Source organism: Oryctolagus cuniculus, chromosome 19, assembly GCF_051225735.1.
Source record: "Oryctolagus cuniculus isolate XC-2025 breed Fujian yellow rabbit chromosome 19, ASM5122573v1, whole genome shotgun sequence".
Classification (NCBI taxonomy): Eukaryota; Metazoa; Chordata; class Mammalia; order Lagomorpha; family Leporidae; genus Oryctolagus; species Oryctolagus cuniculus.
In genome coordinates, this window is record NC_142885.1 from 13,876,452 (window position 1) to 13,896,751 (window position 20,300).

The 20,300-nt window shown below is 48.8% G+C and overlaps 1 protein-coding gene across 10 annotated transcripts in view; it reads right to left on the reverse strand.

Annotated features, from left to right (window-relative positions):
- Positions 1-20,300, reverse strand: part of AUTS2 (activator of transcription and developmental regulator AUTS2) — a 1,250,408-nt gene that overhangs the window by 6,742 nt on the left and 1,223,366 nt on the right. For 8 of the 10 annotated variants that reach the window (XM_051847921.3, XM_051847919.3, XM_051847920.3 and 5 more), the window contains 8 exons: positions 18,578-18,622; positions 15,315-15,410; positions 12,627-12,698; positions 11,417-11,446; positions 9,800-9,871; positions 5,199-5,340; positions 1,778-1,855; positions 532-615 (listed from right to left, as the gene is read on the reverse strand). In XM_051847921.3, coding sequence (XP_051703881.1) covers positions 532-615; positions 1,778-1,855; positions 5,199-5,340; positions 9,800-9,871; positions 11,417-11,446; positions 12,627-12,698; positions 15,315-15,410; positions 18,578-18,622 — 619 coding nt within the window. The remainder of the gene's footprint in view (positions 1-531; positions 616-1,777; positions 1,856-5,198; positions 5,341-9,799; positions 9,872-11,416; positions 11,447-12,626; positions 12,699-15,314; positions 15,411-18,577; positions 18,623-20,300) is intronic. The other 2 variants (XM_051847925.3, XM_051847924.3) reach the window with 1 other exon arrangement.

A 20,300-nucleotide genomic window follows, 5' to 3' on the forward strand; every position in this document is an offset into this window, starting at 1 on the left:
GAGCCATTACCTGCTGCCTTGCCAGGGTGCACATTGGCAGGAAGCTGGAAATAGAGCTAGGACTTGAACCCAGGGACTCTTCTGTGGGCTGCAGGCATCCCAGTGTGCCAGAAGCCCACCCCCAAATGCTGCCAACTCCTGATTATCTGGGTCTGCTGTTGTCTGCCAGCGCTTTTTCCTTGTGTTTTTATGCTTTTATCTCACTCGTAGCAAAGGTAACATGAAACTCGAAGACTGCCTTCAATTCTAGCGGAGGTCTTGGGGAGTGGAGATGGAACGTGGGTGAACTTTGAACAGCGGCATATTTTTGCACCGATCACCTGCATTCCCATCGTGACCCTCAGAAACCTGTCTCATCAGTGGGTTTTGCGCACTTAGGGCGGAGCTCATTGCTTGGATCTGCTTTTGCGGGATTACCCAAATTTGCTTCCCAACAGCGCTTTCCTATTATCTAGAAAGGTCCTGAGCCACATAGAGATCAGAGGAGATGAAGAGTCCAAAGGCAGGTGTTAAAAGGTTAGAGATACTCACTAACTGAAGGGTTTCCAAGTCCCCCGAAGGCATTGCCGCCAACTGCCGCCAGGCCGGTGAATGTGGACGGCCGATTGAAAGGCTCTGCAGGCGAGATGGGGAAGACGGACAGGGTCACGGGCCTCTAGTGGGTGAAGCACGGCACTCCCACGGGGCCCCGTCTCCCCAGACCTGGTCTGCACAACTCCCACGGGACGGCGTGAAAGGCTCTCACTGTACTAACTACAACCGGTGAGATACTTAGGAGGGCTCTTTTTTTTTTTTTTTTTTTTTAACAGGTAGAGTGGACAGTGAGAGAGAGAGAGACAGAAAGGTCTTCCTTTTGCCGTTGGTTCACCCTCCAATGGCCACCGCGGCCGGCGGGCTGCGGCCGGCGCACCGCACTGATCCGATGGCAGGAGCCAGGTACTTCTCCTGGTCTCCCATGGGGTGCAGGGCCCAAGCACTTGGGCCATCCTCCACTGCACTCCGGCCATCCTCCACTGTACTCCTGGGCCACGGCAGAGAGCTGGCCTGGAAGAGGGGCAACCGGGACAGAATCCGGCGCCTTGACCGGGACTAGAACCCAGTGTGCCGGCGCCGCAAGGCAGAGGATTAGCCTAGTGAGCCGCGGCACCGGCCAAGGAGGGCTCTTTATCCACAACAGTGCACCTTGCACATTTTCCGTGGGCCCAGTGGGGGCCAGTACTGGAGCCGCAATGGTCTACACTGCCCTCCTGCTCCAGGGAAGGCTTTGCAGGTTCTAACAGGTCAGAAACGAGACGACGCCTTCAGTGTCACCTCTTGTACATTTGCAGACTATGAAATAAACAAAAGCCTCAAAAAGCGTGCAGCTCTGCTAGGCAGACACGTGAATCAGGCAGGGCATGTGGTCACCGCGTCTTCCGTTTCATCTCCTAGAATGGACTTTAGCTACGGGGCAAGAGTTCACTGTCTTCCTCCACTGCGCAGGGGCAGGATGCTGCGACCTGAGGTTCTCTGAGATACCAGGATCAGCTCTCACGCACAGCACCGCCTGTCAGTCAAGTCAGGGCAGAACCACTACCGTGGAGAGCAAAGTGGCATGTGGGCTGTGACACCCTGCGCGTGGGTGGCATGTGTCAGGACCCCGAGGGACACATCACCGTGGGCGTAAGTGAGAGGTGAGATGTCTGGGGTTCCTGTTAGGTCGGCAGTGGCAGTGGGAGTGTGGCCAACCAAGCAGACGCTCGTGCGTGCCAGCTCGCACCGGGGACGGGCAACTCACCGAGGTGCGCAGCAGGGTTGAGAAAGTTGCTGTGATGAGGCGGCGGCCCAAAAGGGGTCCCGGTTGGATGTGCAGCACCTGTGAAGTCAAACATAACCACGTCAACCAACACCAAGCTGAACTGTAACAAAATCATGGTGGTGGGGGGGAAAGAGCCAGCTTTCTAGACTACAACTGGTTCCAATTTGTGTATGGACCCCCCCCACCCAACCCCAGAGACTACGTGAAAGGAAGGGCGTGGCTGAAGCCCACCCAGGCTCCTGCAGGCGCTACGCCAAGTCCAGAAAGGGGGCACTCAGTATTGGGAACACGGAGACAAGGGGCCGTGGGGAGAGCGTGCAGGTTCCACACCGAGCGAGGTTTGAACCAATGCCGGGGTAACAAGCATGAATCGAGGCTCTTCTCTGTTCTATAGTACTACAGTACTTCTTCCTTTTTTAAAATGTTAATGTTTTTGACTCTCTGCTTTAACCATTTGTTAAATAAAAGTGTTTGTTGCTGTGGGTTTAAAAAAAAAATTCCCTATGGAGAGGAACCTCTGGCCATGGGATATGTTCTTTGGGCATCCCAGGGGATATGTTTCCACTGTGAAAGAGAATGTTCCAGAATCCCCACAGCGTCTCGTCGGCTCAGGACCCTCACAGAATCCTGTGTTTGCCCTCGGCACCCAGCCCCAGGAAATGCGCGACCGTGAGTCACACGGGGTATGACCAATTGCAATGTGCCCATGTCTCTCAATTTCCAGTGCCAGGAAAAGCTAGCTACCTGGTATGTTTTCCAAACCACAAATCTTCAGCCTGGCTTTATTAGTCCTTACTTGGGCTGCCAGGGAACTGAGATCAAATTTAGCTGTCTTCTTTCCTTCGGTTCCCCCTTTAACCCACACTGGCTCCCCTACGGTATAGAGTGCCTGCCATGGGTTTATTTAGGACGCCTCAAATCCGTTCCTTGAAGGAGGCTGAGAACGGAAGGCAGGAGGCAGGGTGCCTATGCGAGTTAGGGAAGAACAGCACTTGGGAAAGCTTAGGGCATCCAGTGGGCTCATACAGCAGGGCTAATGGCGGAAGAGGCGGCTCACTGGGAGGCACGTATGGCTCCAAGAGGAGAGGTTTGCCAAGGTCATCCGGAGACGCCTCTCTGTTTATGCAGGCTTTAGTACCCATGGCAAGATGAAAGCGGCTGAATTTAACAAGCGATGTGCGAGTTATAAATACCGGCTACAACTCTTTAACCAAATAACCATTTTGGGTAAAATCCAACGCTGCTTATGTTAGAAAAGATTACCTTCCAGAATGCAAGCATAAACAGGGCCTGGATTAATGAATTTACTAATTGCTGTTGCATAATCCCATACATTTTCTCTCTGATCCTATAAACAAGTGTAAAAGCCCTCAGGGAAACAGACTGCACGTCCAGTGATTCAAGTTATGTTCTGGACCACGGCTCCTGGGGCTGCAAGGGTCTCGCGGGCCTGGCATTGTATGGAGGAAGCCACAAAAGTGAGGAGAGGCGTCGGTCACAGTCTGAATTTGAAGGCACCTGGGGGAGTTGTCTCGAGCCCTAGATGGGAGCCTCTCTTCCAGCGAGGAAGTGAAAAAAAATGACATCCCTGCCCCACAAAGTGAATATATCTTGGGATATTCATTACGCATCACCAGTGTTGCCAGCTAAGTAGAATGTTGGCCACATACTGTCTGTGTAGTACAAGCTAATTAATGCTTCCATGAAGACCAGAGCTTTGCTCAGCCCAGGGGCCCCAGGGATGCTGGCAGTTCCAGAATTATTGAAGCAAAAAAAAAAAAAAAAAAAAAAAAGCCAATTCATCCAGTTGGCTCAAATGGGAGCCAGGGAGAAATCTCTCTATTTCTCTCCCAAAATTGCTCTTAATGTAGGCCTGTCTCGGGGCCTCGGTGCCATGGCAACAGGGCCTTCAGATGTGTCCCTAGACAGACGGATGGAGAGAAACTCAAGACCTCAGCAAATCCATCCACCCTCCAGGGGCTTCCTTAGCTCTGGCAACGAGGCCTGTTTTCAGGATGATTTCTTGCAATGGGGTGTTTCCCTCTTCCTGAACGGAGGTGCCACGGGTCCACCGAAAGTGAGGCGTGGATACAAGCCTGGGGGAAGCAGCGGGCAGGATGGATGTGCAACTCGCTTCCTAAGGATCACGGAGCGGGAGCCCTTGACTGTTTACGACCAGAAGGAGGAATTCGACGTGGCACCGGGAGCACGAAGTTAGGGAGCTCAGTATTCTCGCTTCTGAGGATTTACTGAGCCCAGCTCTGTGCTGGGGACGGTGTATCAGGACTCCAGAGAGCAAGAGGGTCGCCCTCATCTACCCCAGACTCCTCCTCCCACCGCCTTGGTTTGTGCGTTCTTGGAGCAGAAAGGAGCAACTCTCTGATGCGCTGCTCCTCACTCCCGGCGGCCACATACCCAAGAGACATTTGGAAGCCTGTGTTCTCAGAGGTTAAGTGAATTATAGAGACCTGATGAACAGGTCACAGATCTGGTGAACAGAATATGGTCCCCTAGGTGTCTCCTATCGCTACAGCCAGCTGGGTGTGAATATGAAGTTCTGCAGCTGAGAAAGCCAGGAGCCAAGTGGGCCTCCCTCCCTGTCACAGCCCACACCGCCGGCCCCTTTCATTGCATTTCCTTATCCTCAGACCCTCAAAGCACGGCAGGACATGACGGTGCAAAATTACTGAGCGCTGCGTGGGCTCCCAGCGTACGGGCAACTGCCTCCGTACGTCATTCCTGGCGTTGCTTCCTTCTGAGCCACTCTTGCAAACTTTCTGATCTTTTTCAATAGTGTTTGGCATCCTTGTGAATGACTTTTTTTTTTTTTTTTGACAGGCAGAGTGGACAGTGAGAGAGAGAGAGATGGAGAGAAAGGTCTTCCTTTGCTGTTGGTTCACCCTCCAATGGCTGCTGCGGCCGGTGCACCGCACTGATCCGATGGCAGGAGCCAGGTGCTTCTCCTGGTCTCCCATGGGGTGCAGGGCCCATGCACTTGGGCCATCCTCCACTGCACTCCCTGGCCACAGCAGAGAGCTGGCCTGGAAGAGGGGCAACCGGGACAGAATCTGGCACCCCGACCGGGACTAGAACCTGGTGTGCTGGCGCCGCAAGGCGGAGGATTAGCCTAGTGAGCCGCGGCGCCGACATTGGTTTAATATAGAAGCAAATTCGAGTCCCCTTAAAGGGAAAGCAACTTCTGCTTGCTGCTTCGCTGAAAGAGGGCACATCAGTGAAGGAGCGCCCACTGCCCCGGCTGGGCTGGGACGCTACCTTGCGAGCTGGCATCCACTGTACTTTCTTACGGGGGGAGGTAACGGCGGCACAGAGCCCGAACGGGACTTACTTAACTACCTGAGAGCTGCATCGTTGGCTCTCCCCCTTCTCCCTCTGAACTCACCGGCGGCAGAGAATAAAGTCGAAGGCCGAGCCAGGTCATGGGGGTGGTGGATGGCTCCGAAGAGACTGGGGCCTGGAGGGCGGCTCAGGAACTCGGGTTTCAGTCCAAAGTCCAGCTTATGTGGGTCGGACTGCATCTGTTTCTGAAGGGAATGAGAAAAAATGAAATCCCAGGATGAAAGACATAAATGAAGAGCCCGAGACTGACAGAGTAAACTCTGCAAAGGGCCCTCTGGCTTGGGCTCTGAGGCTCTCTCAGGTTCAAGTTTACAAACAACGATGGGCATGTATCAACTCACCAACCATTGAACTCTCCAATGTCAAAAAAGCAGCTTAGCCCAAGCGGAGTCAACAGTGCCCGCTGTGGGGTGGTAGTAAGTGGTAAAAACAGTGTTTCGTCTTAGGGCTTGTTAAGAATGAGCAGCAAAACCTTATCCTGTTGGCTTTGACTGCCACTGTTCCCTAAGCAGTTGATTGCTTTGCTGTAAATGCCCATTTTAGCAAATTTTAAAATGACAGTATTTTAAATCTCTTTTTATTAGGAATTCTGCACAAATAATCTGCTGTGTAAATTAATTGTTGAAAGATTCTTTGCTGTTCTCGAATGGATCACAATGCATTAGTAACGGAATGGTATGAAGAAATATTTGCAGGCCTACAAGCTCATTTCAAATAATCCTTGTCACATATTTTCCAAAAAACAAACAGAACTGAAGTGGGGCTATTCATTTAGCTAATAGGGGCCATTCTTTCTTCTCATACTCCCAGTTACTCAAAGGAAGAGGAGGTTGGTCTAGAGCAGTAACTAATAAAACCTTCTATGTTGCCAACTTCTTGCTGTTCACTGAATTCACTCTTTGCACTTTTTAAAATTTCTCTCTTTATTTAATGGGAAAGGCCGAGCAACAGAGAGAAAGAGGGAGAGACACAGAGAGATCTTTCAACCACTGTTTTACACTCCAAATGGTCCTAACAGCCAGGGCCGGGCCAGAGCAAAGCTTGGTGCCTGGAATCAAATCCTGGTCTCTCACATGGGCGGCAGGGGCCCAGGTACTCGGGCCGTGCTCCAGTGCCTTCCCAGGTGGATTAGCAGGAAGCTGCGTAAGAAACAAAGCAGCCGGGACTTGAACCAGCACTCCGACGGGAGATGCTGGCATCGCAAGTGGCAGCTCAACCCCCGGGCATCCCAACGTGTGCCTCCCGCTTCCTCTGATTTGTCCATTCTCAAGGTACTCGTTCCGGTTACTGTGCTCTAGAGCTGCCTAGAGCTGCAGAAACTGGCTCCCAGTCTCGTCTCTGAATTGGCTTCACACCTCCCCCACACAAGCACTGTCCTCTTCCTGTGGGCTGGGGCCCTGGAGTCTGAAGCTCCCGCTCACTCTTCCCTTGCGTTCCCATCTCATGCCCCTCCACTGCCTGCAGCCCGCTTATGAGTCTCTTCCAATCTCGCACTCATGGGAGGCCCATCCTTGCTCCCCCTCAAACTTCCTCATATTCTGGGTGATCCTAGTCCTGCTGTACCATAGAGGAAGCAGCCAATAAGGCATCCACACTGACACAGCGTGATGTAAGGGTCGGGGGTGAGGGAAGCTGGCCATACTCAGGGGATCAAAATCCTACTCACCCATCTCTCCCAATTAAAGGGAAACCTAGGGGTAAGCATTTGATATATCTGTTAAGGTGCCACTTAGGAAGCCCACAACCTATATCCAAGTGCCTGGGTTTGAATCCCAGCTCCTCTTCCAATTCCAGTGCACCACGGGGGCAGTGGTGATGGCTCAAGTGCTTGGGCCCCTGCCACCTACGTGGTAGACCCAGATTAAGTTCCTGGCTCCTAAGCGTTCATGTGGCCCAGCCCTGGCTGTTCTGGGCATTTGGGGAATGAATTAGTGCATGTGAGATCTCTATCTCATTCAAATTAGTAATTTTTTAAAAAAAGAAATTAAAGGGAAACTCGAGTTGGCATTGTGGAATAGCGGGTAAAGCAACCACCTACAATGCTGGCATCCCATATGGGCACAGGTTCGAATCCTGGCTGCTTGATTTATGATCCAACTCCCTGCTAACGTGCCTGGGAAGGCAGTGGAGGATGGCCCGAGTGCTTAGGCTCCTACACCCACATGAGAGACCTGGAAGAAGCTCCTGGCTCCTGGCTCCTGGCTTTGGCCTTGGCCATGCCCAGCCTTGGATGTTGCAGCCATCTGGGGAGTGAACGAGTGAGTGGAAGACCTCTCTCTCTCTCTGTAATTCTCTCTTTAAAATAAATAAATAAATCTTCAGAATAAAATAAAATAAAGGGAAGCGTATATGAACACCTCAAGCTGGAAGCAATAACTCTTGGAAGAACAAAGCAGTGTGATCACTTTCTAGACACACACCCTGATCCTTGCTGGGAGAGATGAGCCTGGGCCAGTAAGCAAATAAGCAGAGAGCTGGTGCCAGGCTCTCTCAACAGGTACCTGGTTGCGTGCCTCAATGAACGAGTTAACGAATGTTAGAGAAAGCGGATAATGCAATTTCTGCTCCAATCCACAGGGAATACGATAATGAAAGTTCCACCATAAATAAAGTAATCGCCAAAGAAGCCCCCAATCAAACTTCTCATTCACTGTAAATCTCTAAAAATCTTTGGAGTGCCTCCCTTAATCGCGTCGCCAAATTATTTAGTGCTAATATCGCATGGTACGCAGCACAGTTCCATTAAGCACAAGTTAGGGCCCACGAAGCCAAATGGGCCGTGGGGATTCCACACAGCCTGCCGAGCGGGGAGGGGGAACTGAGGCACCTCCCACTCAAGAGGTCTTTCTAATTGAATCGGGATAATGAATGTTCGGGCCGCCAGGGGCGCGTTGACGGAAGAGAAGTCGCTAAAGTGGCACAGACAACATCTTTCATTCCTTTTAACCCAAAGAGGTCCAAGGAAGGGGTGTCTCCCCTGGCGTCTCCTTGCGAGGCGCAAGCCAGAACAGAAAGCGAACTGAACCGATCGCCACCATCTAGTTAATTCTTTTAACAGAGCTCAACTGCAAGATTTCTAATTAAACATTGCCTACCAGTACAGTAAACATGAGCACACCTCACTGGGTGGAGCTGTTAGGAGTGGGAGCAGGTATCTGGGCAACCAAAGGAGGTTTTCCTTTTCACTGGGTTGTTTCTGGAAAAGTCACTCGGCCCTACATTGCAGCTCTCCTGCCTTGCTTCTCGTCCTGTTGTGTTTTTCTCAGGATGGTGCCCACATGCTGGTAGGGCTACAAGTTTGGAAGGAAGTGGATTAAAGGGAGGGCTGTTGGAATAACTTGGTTGTTTTCTCTTGTTTTTCTTTCTTTCTTTTTTTTTTTTTCCAGGCATAGTTATACAGTCTCACAGATTTACTGACTGTCAAACTGGGACTTGTTAGTTCCTTTGCTCGCCAAGCCAGACACTGATTCCAGATCAGGTCTCTTGTGGAACGTGTTCAGCTCTTTTTTTTTTTTTTTTTTTTTTTGACAGGCAGAGTGGACAGTGAGAGAGAGAGACAGAGAGAAAGGTCTTCCTTTTGCTGTTGGTTCACCCTCCAATGGCCACTGCGGCCGGCACACCGCGCTGATCCGATGGCAGGAGCCAGGTGCTTCTCCTGGTCTCTCATGGGGTGCAGGGCCCAAGCACTTGGGCCATCCTCCACTGCACTCCCGGGCCACAGCAGAGAGCTGGCCTGGAAGAGGGGCTACCGGGACAAAATCCGGCGCCCTGACCGGGACTAGAACCTGGTGTGCCGGCGCCGCAGGCGGAGGATTAGCCTAGTGAGCTGCGGCGCCGGCCATCGTCTTCAGCTCTTCTCAATTGTATCACAAAGCTCTAAGAAAGCAGGGATGGCTGATGAAAATATGACAAACAAGGACCAACTGTGGACAGTTCGGGTGGCCGGCTCCAGGTGGTGCTGGCATGTCCAGACTGCATTCTAGTGCCTGTCATTGGTCACCAGGAGGGCTACGCGGGAGGTCAATGCTAACTGGACACTACTTCTAGAAGAGTAACTTTTAGTGATATGCATTGCTAAAAGGAGTCTGGGAGCATCGTCCCTCCAAACACCACCACCAGGGAGCTGCTTTGCTTCTGTTGCATAATTTTACTGATGGTTTCCCTAATTCATAGTAAGATTTCCAAACACAGGACAGAGCTGTGGCGCAGTGGGTTAACGCCCTGGCCTGCAGTGCTGGCATCCCATGTGGGTGCCAGTTTGAGACCTGGCTGCTCCACTTCTGATCCAGCTCTCTGCTATGGTCTGGGAAAGCAGTAGAAGATGGCTCATGTCCTTGGGCCTCTGCACCCGCGTGAGAGACCTGGAAGAAGCTCCTGGCTCCGGGCTTCTGACTGGCACAGCTCTGGCCGTTGTAGCCATCTGGGGAGTGAACCAGCCTCTCCTCTCTCTGTGTAACTCTGATTTTTGAATACATAAATAAATCTTAAAAAAAAAAAAATTTCCAAACAGCGTCTGCATTTGATCCTTCTTGTTTAAGGGCCTTTACGATCTGTTTCTAGCTCCTACCTTAACAGGCTCACCCGAGCAGGTCACACACATGCCCCCAGCCCCACTCCTTCCTCATCCAGGAAGGCTGCACTGACCTTGACTTTCTGTTGGTGGTGATAAATTTGCCAGGCGATGTGAACATGCATGGCGCACCACTTCCCTGGTTTCTGAAACAAAAGAAACAGCAACGTGGTCAGGAGGAAGACACATTGGGGGAAAAGCACCTTCGATTTCTCCCCAGCTCTCAGCGGGTTTTGGCCGCCAAGCCCCTTTTCGTGAAACAAACGAGAGCCTTACACCCTCCAAACGCCTCTCATCAGCAGCAGCTCTCAACTTCCAGGCACAAGGGAGCCACAGTCAGCACCCCGCTCTTCCCACAGGAGCCGGAGCCTTCGGCTACTGCCCCAAAAGGCCTGAATCCCACTTTGTCTCTGCTCCCTCTCTCTTCTGGTGCCAGCTGGCAGACCGAGGGCCTCCTTAACAAACCCCGCCATGCTCCAATGCAAATCAGCTCCTCAGAAGAGCTAATTAGGGAAAGTCTGAATCCAATCCAAACAAGAGAGGGGACAGAACCTGCAGTAACCTCCCCCAAGACTGCCCGTGTCATTTTTAACCCCCAGCGTGGTACAAAGAACTTCACCCCATTTTCATTCATGATCAGTGACCACGAGTGCTTCACCCAACAGTCAACTGCCACTCACGACGGGCGCTATTCAGTTCTACGTTAAAGAAACAAAAGAAGAAGAACCCATTTCTTTCTACTCTCTTGGTCTCTGCAGATACCAAGTCCTTCTTCCCTCTGGGGAATAGATCCGGATCCCCTCTCTGGGGTAAATAAATGCAGGTGTATTCTTTCTCGGCAAATGGAGGGCAGAGACCACCTCACTCCATTTCCTTCCCACTAAGTAGTCTACCCACAGCTCAGAACCAAGAAAACGCAGCCCCATCCTACCATTGTGGTTTATATCTATAGTAAGGAGCCGTTTCTGAAATATCTACTTCTATTCAAGACTGGGGTCAGTTCTCTTCTCTCGCACTGAAATTGCGGGTCATCCAGGAGTACAAAGAATATACCGCCTCACCCAAGTGATGACACGATCCTATTTCCCTTTGCAGAAATCAAGTCACCTGATTATATGCACCAGAAATGGGCTAAGCCTGGCAGGGAATCCCTGGTCCACTCAACCGTCCACCTGTCTGTCCTCTACCCCACCCCTAAGCCAGCAGTCATCTGCCAGCCAGCCTGCAGGTCTCAAGACCTTTCAACTGAACAAGATGTTAACAAACCAATGCTCACAATATCTTTCTGTACAGAGAAATAGGTCAAGTGGCCATGGGAAGTCACTGCTAGTGGGAGCAGAACAGAGAGCTACAAGCCAAAATAAAAGCACTCGGATCAGTATTTGTCTTTCCAAGGGCCTGCAACTTGAGTTCTTCCCCCCACCTTCCGACTGGTCCAACCTTCTACCAGAACGAGAGAGTCGGAATTTGATGTTACCTAAATAAACATTAGCCAGACAGGATTCTCCCAACACTGAAAGCAAATTGATTTAGGTCATTTTCAATCACAGCACCTGAAAAACCCACGTGCCAACGTTCTGAAGTTTTATGCTACCATTTCTATGGCTTACTTCCTTGTCATGGATTTGTATTTTTAACCCACAGGGAGTCAAAGAGAGGTTGCAAAACAGCCCGAGAAGAAGCGTCCTTACCCTTAACATGGGTCTGAAAGGATCTGTCAACTGTGAAGAGAAAATGACAACTTGGTTACACGCCTGTCACTCAAACAATTGCTCTAATTAACAAATTTGTAGTGCTTCATTAGGAGGGGAAATTAAAATGTTAGAATTTTACTTTTAAATGAAGCCCTTTTAGAGAATAATTAACCCATTTTCACACTATCAAAAGTGCCAAGTGTCCCCTCCCCCACGGCAGGAGCCTCGGAACACGGGGGCTGACAAGTCCCTGTGCACCTTCAATCACAGGCGGTGGCCCCTGGCCACACGCCTTGCTCGAGTGACACAGGAGCTTGCCTGGCCCTTCCAGACCATGCTGAGAGGGGGTGAGGGACCAGGGCCTGCGGAAGCCTGACAGTGAGGGCGTCTCAGGGGAGACACAGGACAAGTGGGCTCTCTGTACCGACACTCACTCTGGCGTTAAGGACCGGTATTAGATATTTTCAAGAGGTTCACAAAACATCAGGAAAACACACTTACCTACCTGAGTCGTTTTAAATGTCTACCTAACCCTGGTCATCAATTTCTGACTGCCTTTACCCAGGGAGAAAGGCAACACTGTAAAAGGTTCTCACATTCACTCTACAGATAAATATGAGCAACAATCAATGAGACGAGATTATACTTATCGCATAACTTCTTTTTGGGAGGTTGGCAGCGGTAGAAATTATCAATACATGACCTAGCCAGATCATAATGGAGATTTTATTTAGCTCTCCAGCACAACAGACTCCCTATCACATTAAAAATAGAGCCCGGAAGAGCTGTGTGGTGGGTAGTATCCTGGCCTCAAGGAGGTGTGTGTGTGTGTGTGTGTGTGTGTGTGTGCATGTGTCCGGACACTGCTTTTCCATTCAAAACATTCCACATACAGCTCTTTCGAGTGAGAGAAACCCAAGGTGATGCGGACTGAGAAGACAAACATCAAGGAGAAACCACACAAGCTACCAGTGTGTGCTTTCTGGGTTAAGAGCGTAAGCCATTCTGGTTCTCTCCCAATGGCAAGCTGGTTCCCTGGGAGAGATTTTTGTTTCCTAAGGGTCCCTGGCCTTGTCCTGCACACACCTGAACAGTGCGTACTCACATTGAGCCATGCAAGGTGTGAACTCTGGGCCGGGTGACTCTTGCAAATGCACGCCCCACTCCCAGTGTTACCTGTGATGAGCCTGACTGTGCACATACGTACCCTCGGGTCCTTTTGGAGTAAAGTGTGTGGCACCGTCCCGGGCCGAGCAGCGACATCAATAGGGTTGGATGTCTACAAATTAACGAGGGCACAGTTTAGGAAGCACAAAACATTAGGCGGCAAAGCAAGGTCTTGCCTTCCCTCTAAAAGTACAGAAGTCAACCTTCACTCATGTCTGTCTCGTCCTGAAACACCACCCCCACCTGACTGACTGCTTGAGCTCTTTGTGAGGCCCTGACCAGGAATCGCCCTCTCTGGCAGGGACATGGAGGCAGCCCCAGCACCTGTCACAGAGCAAGGAGACAAGCACCACACACAGTGGCCGCCCTGACACTCCCCTTCCTCCTAGGGAACCCGCGGCACTGGCGGCCACTGTCTTGCGTTTGCTTTATAGCTGAGCGTTCTGAGAAACGTGTAAGTGAACGTTATTAGCATTTGCAGGATCAGGTGCTCCTCATCAGAATAACTGAAAGTATTCCTACAGACATTAAGCCAACTCTCTACATTTTAACTGGCAGATAATAACAAGGAATTACACTCGGTAATTACTCATTAGCGGTGGTGGAAAATGGGACGAGAGAACCTAATTTAGGGACCACGCAGACCCATTATTAAATGATTTCTCCAGTAATGCTGCCTCGTCCTTTTTTATTCCCTCCGCTACTCTTACATATCACTAACGACATTAACTTTCGACGTAGGCTTTTGTCCTTGGAATTAACAAACAACAGAAAGCCCACTCTGAGCCCGGTCCCGACTTTTCCACGAGGAAAGCCTTCGGAAAACAGCTCTAGCGACTCTATGTAAGAAATCACGACTTCTAGCCGGCGCCGTGGCTCACTAGGCTAATCCTCCACCTTGCGGCGCCGGCACACCGGGTTCTAGTCCCGGTTGGGGCGCCGGATTCTGTCCCGGTTGCCCCTCTTCCAGGCCAGCTCTCTGCTATGGCCAGGGAGTGCAGTGGAGGATGGCCCAGGTGCTTGGGCCCTGCACCCCATGGGAGACCAGGAAAAGCACCTGGCTCCTGGCTCCTGCCAGGATCAGCGCGGTGCGCCGGCTGCAGCGGCGGCCATTGGAGGGTGAACCAACGGCAAAAGGAAGACCTTTCTCTCTCTGTCTCTCTCTCTCACTGTCCACTCTGCCTGTCAAAAAAAAAAAAAAAAAAAAAAAAAAAAAAAAAAAAAAAGAAATCACGACTTCTACGAATCCCCCCTCCACAGCAGCCACTGAACTCGTTTGGAAAAAGAGCTCAAGTTTAGGCAGGAAGCTTGCCTACAAGGAGAAGGGGGAAAAAAAAAACTGAAAGAAAGCAAAGCAAAGCAATCAGCCGCAGTACAACTAACAATTAGGCTGGAGTTGTTAACAGCCTGATTTGCATACATATGAAGAACTCCACTAACGAGCTGCACTCTACATATTCAATCAGGAAGATGGCCTGGAAAGGCCCATTCCAACACCAGCAGAGACACTTTCCTGCCCAGATGTAGTTTTCTGTGTGATTGGATAATTGTGAGTGAGGGAAATGGCCTAATTTATTAAATGACCCACCAGTCTGTTTGGGGATGCATCGGAGGTCTGTGGCAACCTGGAGGGGACAGATGACAGCCCCAGGGAGCTGTGAGGAGCAGATGAGGGGAAGGAGTTGAAAAGTCACCACCACACGGCCCTGCATAGCAACCGCGGCCCCCAGCAGGTGCCACGCGATTTTGAAGGAGTGGCCTTCCCGCTTCTGAAGTTGTCTAATTTCTCTCCTCGTTTCTAGTTTCTGTGTGTTCACCCTGGGAAAGTCCGGCCCCAAACTGGACTGAGATGGGGGAGAAAAAGGAAGCGGACATTACACACAGCCAAGTATCTTAGTCTAAATCTGATGGCGGTTACCAACGGAAGAAGCGCAATGCACTACTGTTCTTGCATGGCAGTGAGCCAAGCTTTCAACAGGTAAAGTATTCTAAAAAAATTACTGTTCAGTGTTGACCTGTGGCCTGCGTCGAACTGCACTGTCACTCCCTGGGCAGAAACTTTGTTAATTATTATAAATGGCAAATTTCCCACTAGGACGTTAGAACTGGGGACAGAGCCTTGACTATGGCAAGTGTGACCATGGTGAGGGTGGTTTGGGGGGGGGGAGACAGAGAGAGTCGAGAGGGGGCTGATGGGGGCTCAGGAGGGAAATGAGGGAGAGCGAGGAGCAGATTTCTCCCTTGACACAATGAACAGGACACAGTTCTAGCTGGGGAAGTGTCGCCCCTCCCCCCTTCTAGTACAATCCCTCAAGACTCAATGTTGCATTGGTTAAGAACCGATCCCTCAGGGTCAGCTTGGTGCACATGTGTCTGACATTTCATAGAGTTCCTGACCAGAATCTTAGGTCCACAGTATTGGTAAGAAAAAAATATATAATATATATATATATATTTGTATATATATTCCACGTATTTTAAGTCTCACAGGAAATCTTAGCTCAACTGAGATTACATGGGTAGCGCTGATTGAAAATGAAGTTTTTGCTGAGGTTGCAAACTAGAGGGACTGGGGGAAAAAAGTATTCTCATTCTGATGCCCCTGGTCACTTTGGATCTGACCAATGCAGTCACGGTGCGGGCAGGAGGATGCAGAAGCCACCTGCACCGCTGGCCTGGGGCTCCACTCAGAAACATGCCCGTGTGTTTGCACTGTAAGGCTTCTTACCTTCGGCTGAAATGCTCCTTGGAGTGAACCAAAAGGGCCAGTGGGTGGGATCATAGGGGGGATGCCCGATACTGCAGGAGGATAGGAATGGAAGAGCTGTGGCCAGAGATGGAGAGGGAAAAACATGATTTTAGTCGGAGGCAAGTGATATATTCAAATTCCCTCCCCATAGAAAGACATCACATTAGCAAGCCAAGTAATCTCAGTTTGATGCTATTAGCCAAGAAGCCATGATGAAATGATCACACAGATGTGCCATGAATGTTTAACTGCAAAAGTTAAAAGTAGTTCAGAATCAATCAGCCAACAAATGATGTCCCAGATGAGGACATCATTAGAAAGGGAGCTTTTCTAATTATTAATTGGTAAATTGAATAGAAATCCTAAATGGTTGGAGATTCTAATGCCTAGCAAAAACAGGAGGGATGCTGAGCCAAATAAGATGCCCAGAAAATTACAAGTTAATTAGAAAAAAAAAATAAAAAAGAAGAAGAAGAAAAAAAGAGGAGGGGGGAGTGGGGAAAGAAGAAAAAGAAGTAGGTCTTTATGAGTGCCAGAATTTGATGCCATTAAAACTCAATTAGTACTTTTAGGTTTCTGAGAGTTTGAGCAAGTGAGAGCAAATTCACAACCCTCGCTTCGTTAGGTTGTTCTAGAAGCGGCAGTTCCAGAGGACAACTTAATTTTCTCGTCTAAAACGATGACAAATATTTGGGGAAGGGTAAAGCAAAAACGACTCGGTGTGTACTTGCAGTGGGCTGCCCCTTTTTCCAGAAGACAGATTACAATAGTGTGGAGTGGTGTACTTTCTAACTGTTCTTGTTTGCTGAGTTCCAGGTACTCAAAGCACTTCTAACGCTTCCAGCCGGTTCTAAGCGAGAGCTCACGGGAGGCTACTCAGAGCCACCACCTTGACAGGTGAGTCTGACCACGTGGTAATGGGAGACGAGTCTGAAGGCTATGAGTTTTCTGGGATCACTAGCTCAGAGAGAACACAGCCGAGGGAAGCATGTAGTGCAATACTGAACACGAAATAGACACATCTTTCCCTCCTTGTGCGAATCCAACGATTCTCAGACTCCACTGCTCTGGGTCCATGGACTTTGATCAAACCATCATACAGCTATGTAAGCAACCCCCACTTTCACAGTTGCGTCGTATGTCAAAAATGCACACACACAAAAATAATGGAAGCTTGTCTTAATGCTAGCTATTAGTGCTAATGACTGAAATTCACATTTCACAATCTTGTCTGTTTGCGGGCACTATGTAGTTTTTTCTATTGGTCTTTATTTCATTTTGCTCCCTTCAATGATGCAGCAAAGGTTTTCAGACTAATTGATATTGAACTAAATCCACTTAAACAGTGATTGCAAGCCAAGTGCCCTCATTTAAAACTACTTTTAAGTCTAAAATTGTGTTTTAGATACTTGAGAGCATCTTAATTCTCCTTATATCGTCCTAATCCCCAAAGCAGGGGAGAAAGACTAAGTCCTTCATGTATTACCCACTACGACTAATAACATAAAATATCTCTCCCACAGTACACTGTATAAAGCAGAGTAATTAAAGACACGCCACAGTAAAACACACTCAAATTTCTATTACTCTGCCTCCAGGTGGGCATTTTTCCTTTAATGTTTACCAAAAAAAAAAAAAAAAAAAAAAAAAAAAAGACACTGGGTAGTCTCCCCTTGTTTTTTTAGCTTTATTCCTTTACTGACCTCTTAAAATATAAACAGAGCTCACTATTCCCTTCTTTCGACTGAAAACTGGAAGCATTTCAACTTTTCAAAAATTCGGGCCTCTGGGCTCCTTTAAACCGAGGACTCTCTGTGGGTTGTGCATACAAAAAAGGCAGTGTGCTTGGTCCTAAGAAGTAAATGTGAACCACCTGTTGAGCACACTGGACTTTCCACAAGAATTATTTTGTTAGCCGGCCTTTAATTTAAGTCAGCAAAGTACAGACTGGGCAGAAGGACACCATTCAGGGGACAGACCCAAAGAAGGAACCCGTAGCTCTACTGGGCTTGGCATGCCTATTTGAAAAAAGGTTTTTGTGTCACAGTACTGAGCAGAACAATGTGGTCCACACTGTGGGGGGAGGGGGAAAGGACTTACTTGACTACCACTTTCCTAACTCCTTTTGGAAAGGGCCTCTCTCACATTCTCACTAAACCGCGGATTAAGCAGTTCCTGATTTCTAGCATTTCCTGGTCTTGACTCTTCAGCTAAGCTCTTGGCTCATGCAGTGTCTATCTGGCCCAAAGTATGGAGGAATGCAGTCTCTGCTGATGTCTTAAGGAGCACTCCTGGTCAAATGTCAAATGATAACACTGTCTAAAAAAATCAAAGCAAGAATAGTTGGCTCTACGCAATTATTAACCTTTATTTTAGGGGGCAGTTTCATTTAAAAATATAAATAAACCACTGAGCAAAGAAACTTGCAAATTTGCAGATAAAAATGATGCAGTATTCATCCCATAATCAAAATATCATCGTGAAGTGGCTAAGGAATTTGTATCGAAAGTAGTTCTTGTCTTACAAGTACTAAACATGTAAATAACTTGGTGGACCGGTAGCAATTTAAGTTCCAAAATATCTTTTTAAAACAAGATTTTTTTCGAAAGATAATGAGTTTAAAAAATGATGTGTGTTTTTTTTTTTTTTTTTTTTGAGAAAAACAATCCTTGTTTCAATTTTAAGTCTCTTCATTAAATGACATTTTTACTGTCAAGTTTTACAAGTTCAGGAGAACAGCACCAGTCACAAGGAAGAAGGTTGTACATGGAGTCTAAAGCAAACAAAACCCTACTTATTTTTTGTTTTTAAGAGTGATGAGTCAAAAGGATAAGGGGTTTTCTAGATAGAGGAAGTAATTCAGGTTGAATCGCAGAAACTGCGTTTATGGCATTTCTGCTGGTGACTGAAATGGTTTGTTTCTGGGCTCACCAGCACCACGCATGACCGCACTTTGCAAACCCCCCCTCCCCATTTGCACAGGGGACGCCTGTCTTCCCAGTGAGGCTCAACTTTGCTTTCAGGTCTTCGGGGAAGCTTCTGATCTTTTGATTCAGAAGATGATACTGCATCTTTACCAAAAGCAAAATGCCACAAAAGCAAGCATCCAGAGTGATAAAGGAGCAATGGGAACTCTTGCAAAAGATGATTAAGGAAGGCTGCTGGTCGCTTACTGGTCTGTGGCAAGCGCACAAAAATGGAAAAGCAGTTACATTCAATGGGTAGCATGGTAAAGGACTCACACTGTGCCGGTAGAATGGGTCAACTTTTGTAGGGTATTTGTCAAACTGTAAAGGGATCAAAGCAAAAACTAGTTACTTCACCTGCATTGCTGCTCGCTGTCCTGGAGGTAGCCCTACTCAAGCTGTTCTGCTACTAAGACGCCGTCAGGCGCAACCGACTCATGGGATCTGAAACCATTCGGGGCTCCTGAGTCCCTCCGACAGGAATCAACAGAGAAGGAGAAGTAAAGTGGAAACCCATGGGGTACGAGGTGCCAGCCCTGTACACCCTACTGTGCTGTCTGTCTACTTGATAGGTAGAGTCTGGTACAAAAGCAACCATGAGAAGTGTGTATTTTGTCGGACTTGGCCAGGGTCTCCTCTCCACTGTCACCTGCACTCGGGTTGAAGAACTGAACAGCGGGCTGTCTTCTGAAATGTGTTACACCTCAGTACAAGGCAACTCGGGCTTCTGGCCTTTCCCTTGAGCAGGAAAAGAGCGTACTACTGCTGCCTCTACATCACGTACATGGACTGTGGCTGTCCCTCCCGGCACTTAAGTGTGGCAGCTTCTAGGGGCTAGCGCAAAACTCTTTTTCCAAATAATAGTCCCTTAAAAATGGAACTCCTGAGTTTAGTTTATCCAGGAAAAAGGGACAAAATTTGCCATACAAAGATTTTTTTTTTTGGTTTCAAGGACTCATTGCTAATATTTCCTGAAATAAAATTTATAAAACTAATTCCAAATACATATAAGGGCTGGTGTCGTGCACCAGCAGGTTTAGCTGTACCTCTGACTCTGGCATCTCACACTGCAGTGAAGGGTCAAGCCCCAGCTACTGCAGCTTGGATCCAGCTCCCTGCTAATGCGCCTGGGAAGGCAGTGGAAGATAGGCCAAGTGCTTGGGCTCCTGCCACCCACGTGGGAAAACAGGATGGAGACCCCGACTCCGGCCTTCATCTAGCCTAACCCTGGCTTTTGTGGCCACTTGGGAAGTCATTCAGGGGATGGAAGAGCTCTCTATCACTCTGCCTTTCAAATAAATAAATTTATATATATGTATATTATATATATGTATAATATAATACACGTTCAAATATATAAATTTGCATATATACATATATATATAAATTAAGGTGAGGGGCCAGCACTGTGGCCTAAAGCACCGGCACCCCGTATGGGTGCCGGTTCTAGTCCCAGCTGCTCCTCTTCTGATCCAGCTCTCTGCTATGGCCTGGGAAAGCAGTAGAAGATGGCCCAAGTTCTTGGGCCCCTGCACCCATGTGGGAGACCTGGAAGAAGCTCCTGGGTTCGGATCGGCACAGCTCCGGCTGTTGCATCCATCTGGGGAGTGAACCAGTGGATGGAAGACCTCTCTCTCTGTCTCTACCTTTCTCTGTAACTCTTTCAAATAAAGCAAATAGATCTTAAAAAAAAAAAAAAAAAAAAACTTAAGGTGAACTAGATGGGAACAGGAGAGGGAGGAGAAGCAGTGGAGTTGGGTGAAGAGAATTTCTTTTAAAAACAAGCAGTTCAAACCTATTCTTATAGCGTCTATATTACTTGCTTTAAAATCAACCATGGGGGCTGGTGCTGTGGCACAGCAGGTGAAGTTGCCACCTGCAACCCTGGTGTCCCCTACGGGTTCGTGTTCCTGCTACACCACTTCCCATCCAGGGGTTCATGTCCTGGGAAAGCTGCAGAGGATGGCCCAAGTACTTGGGCACCTGCACCCACATCGGG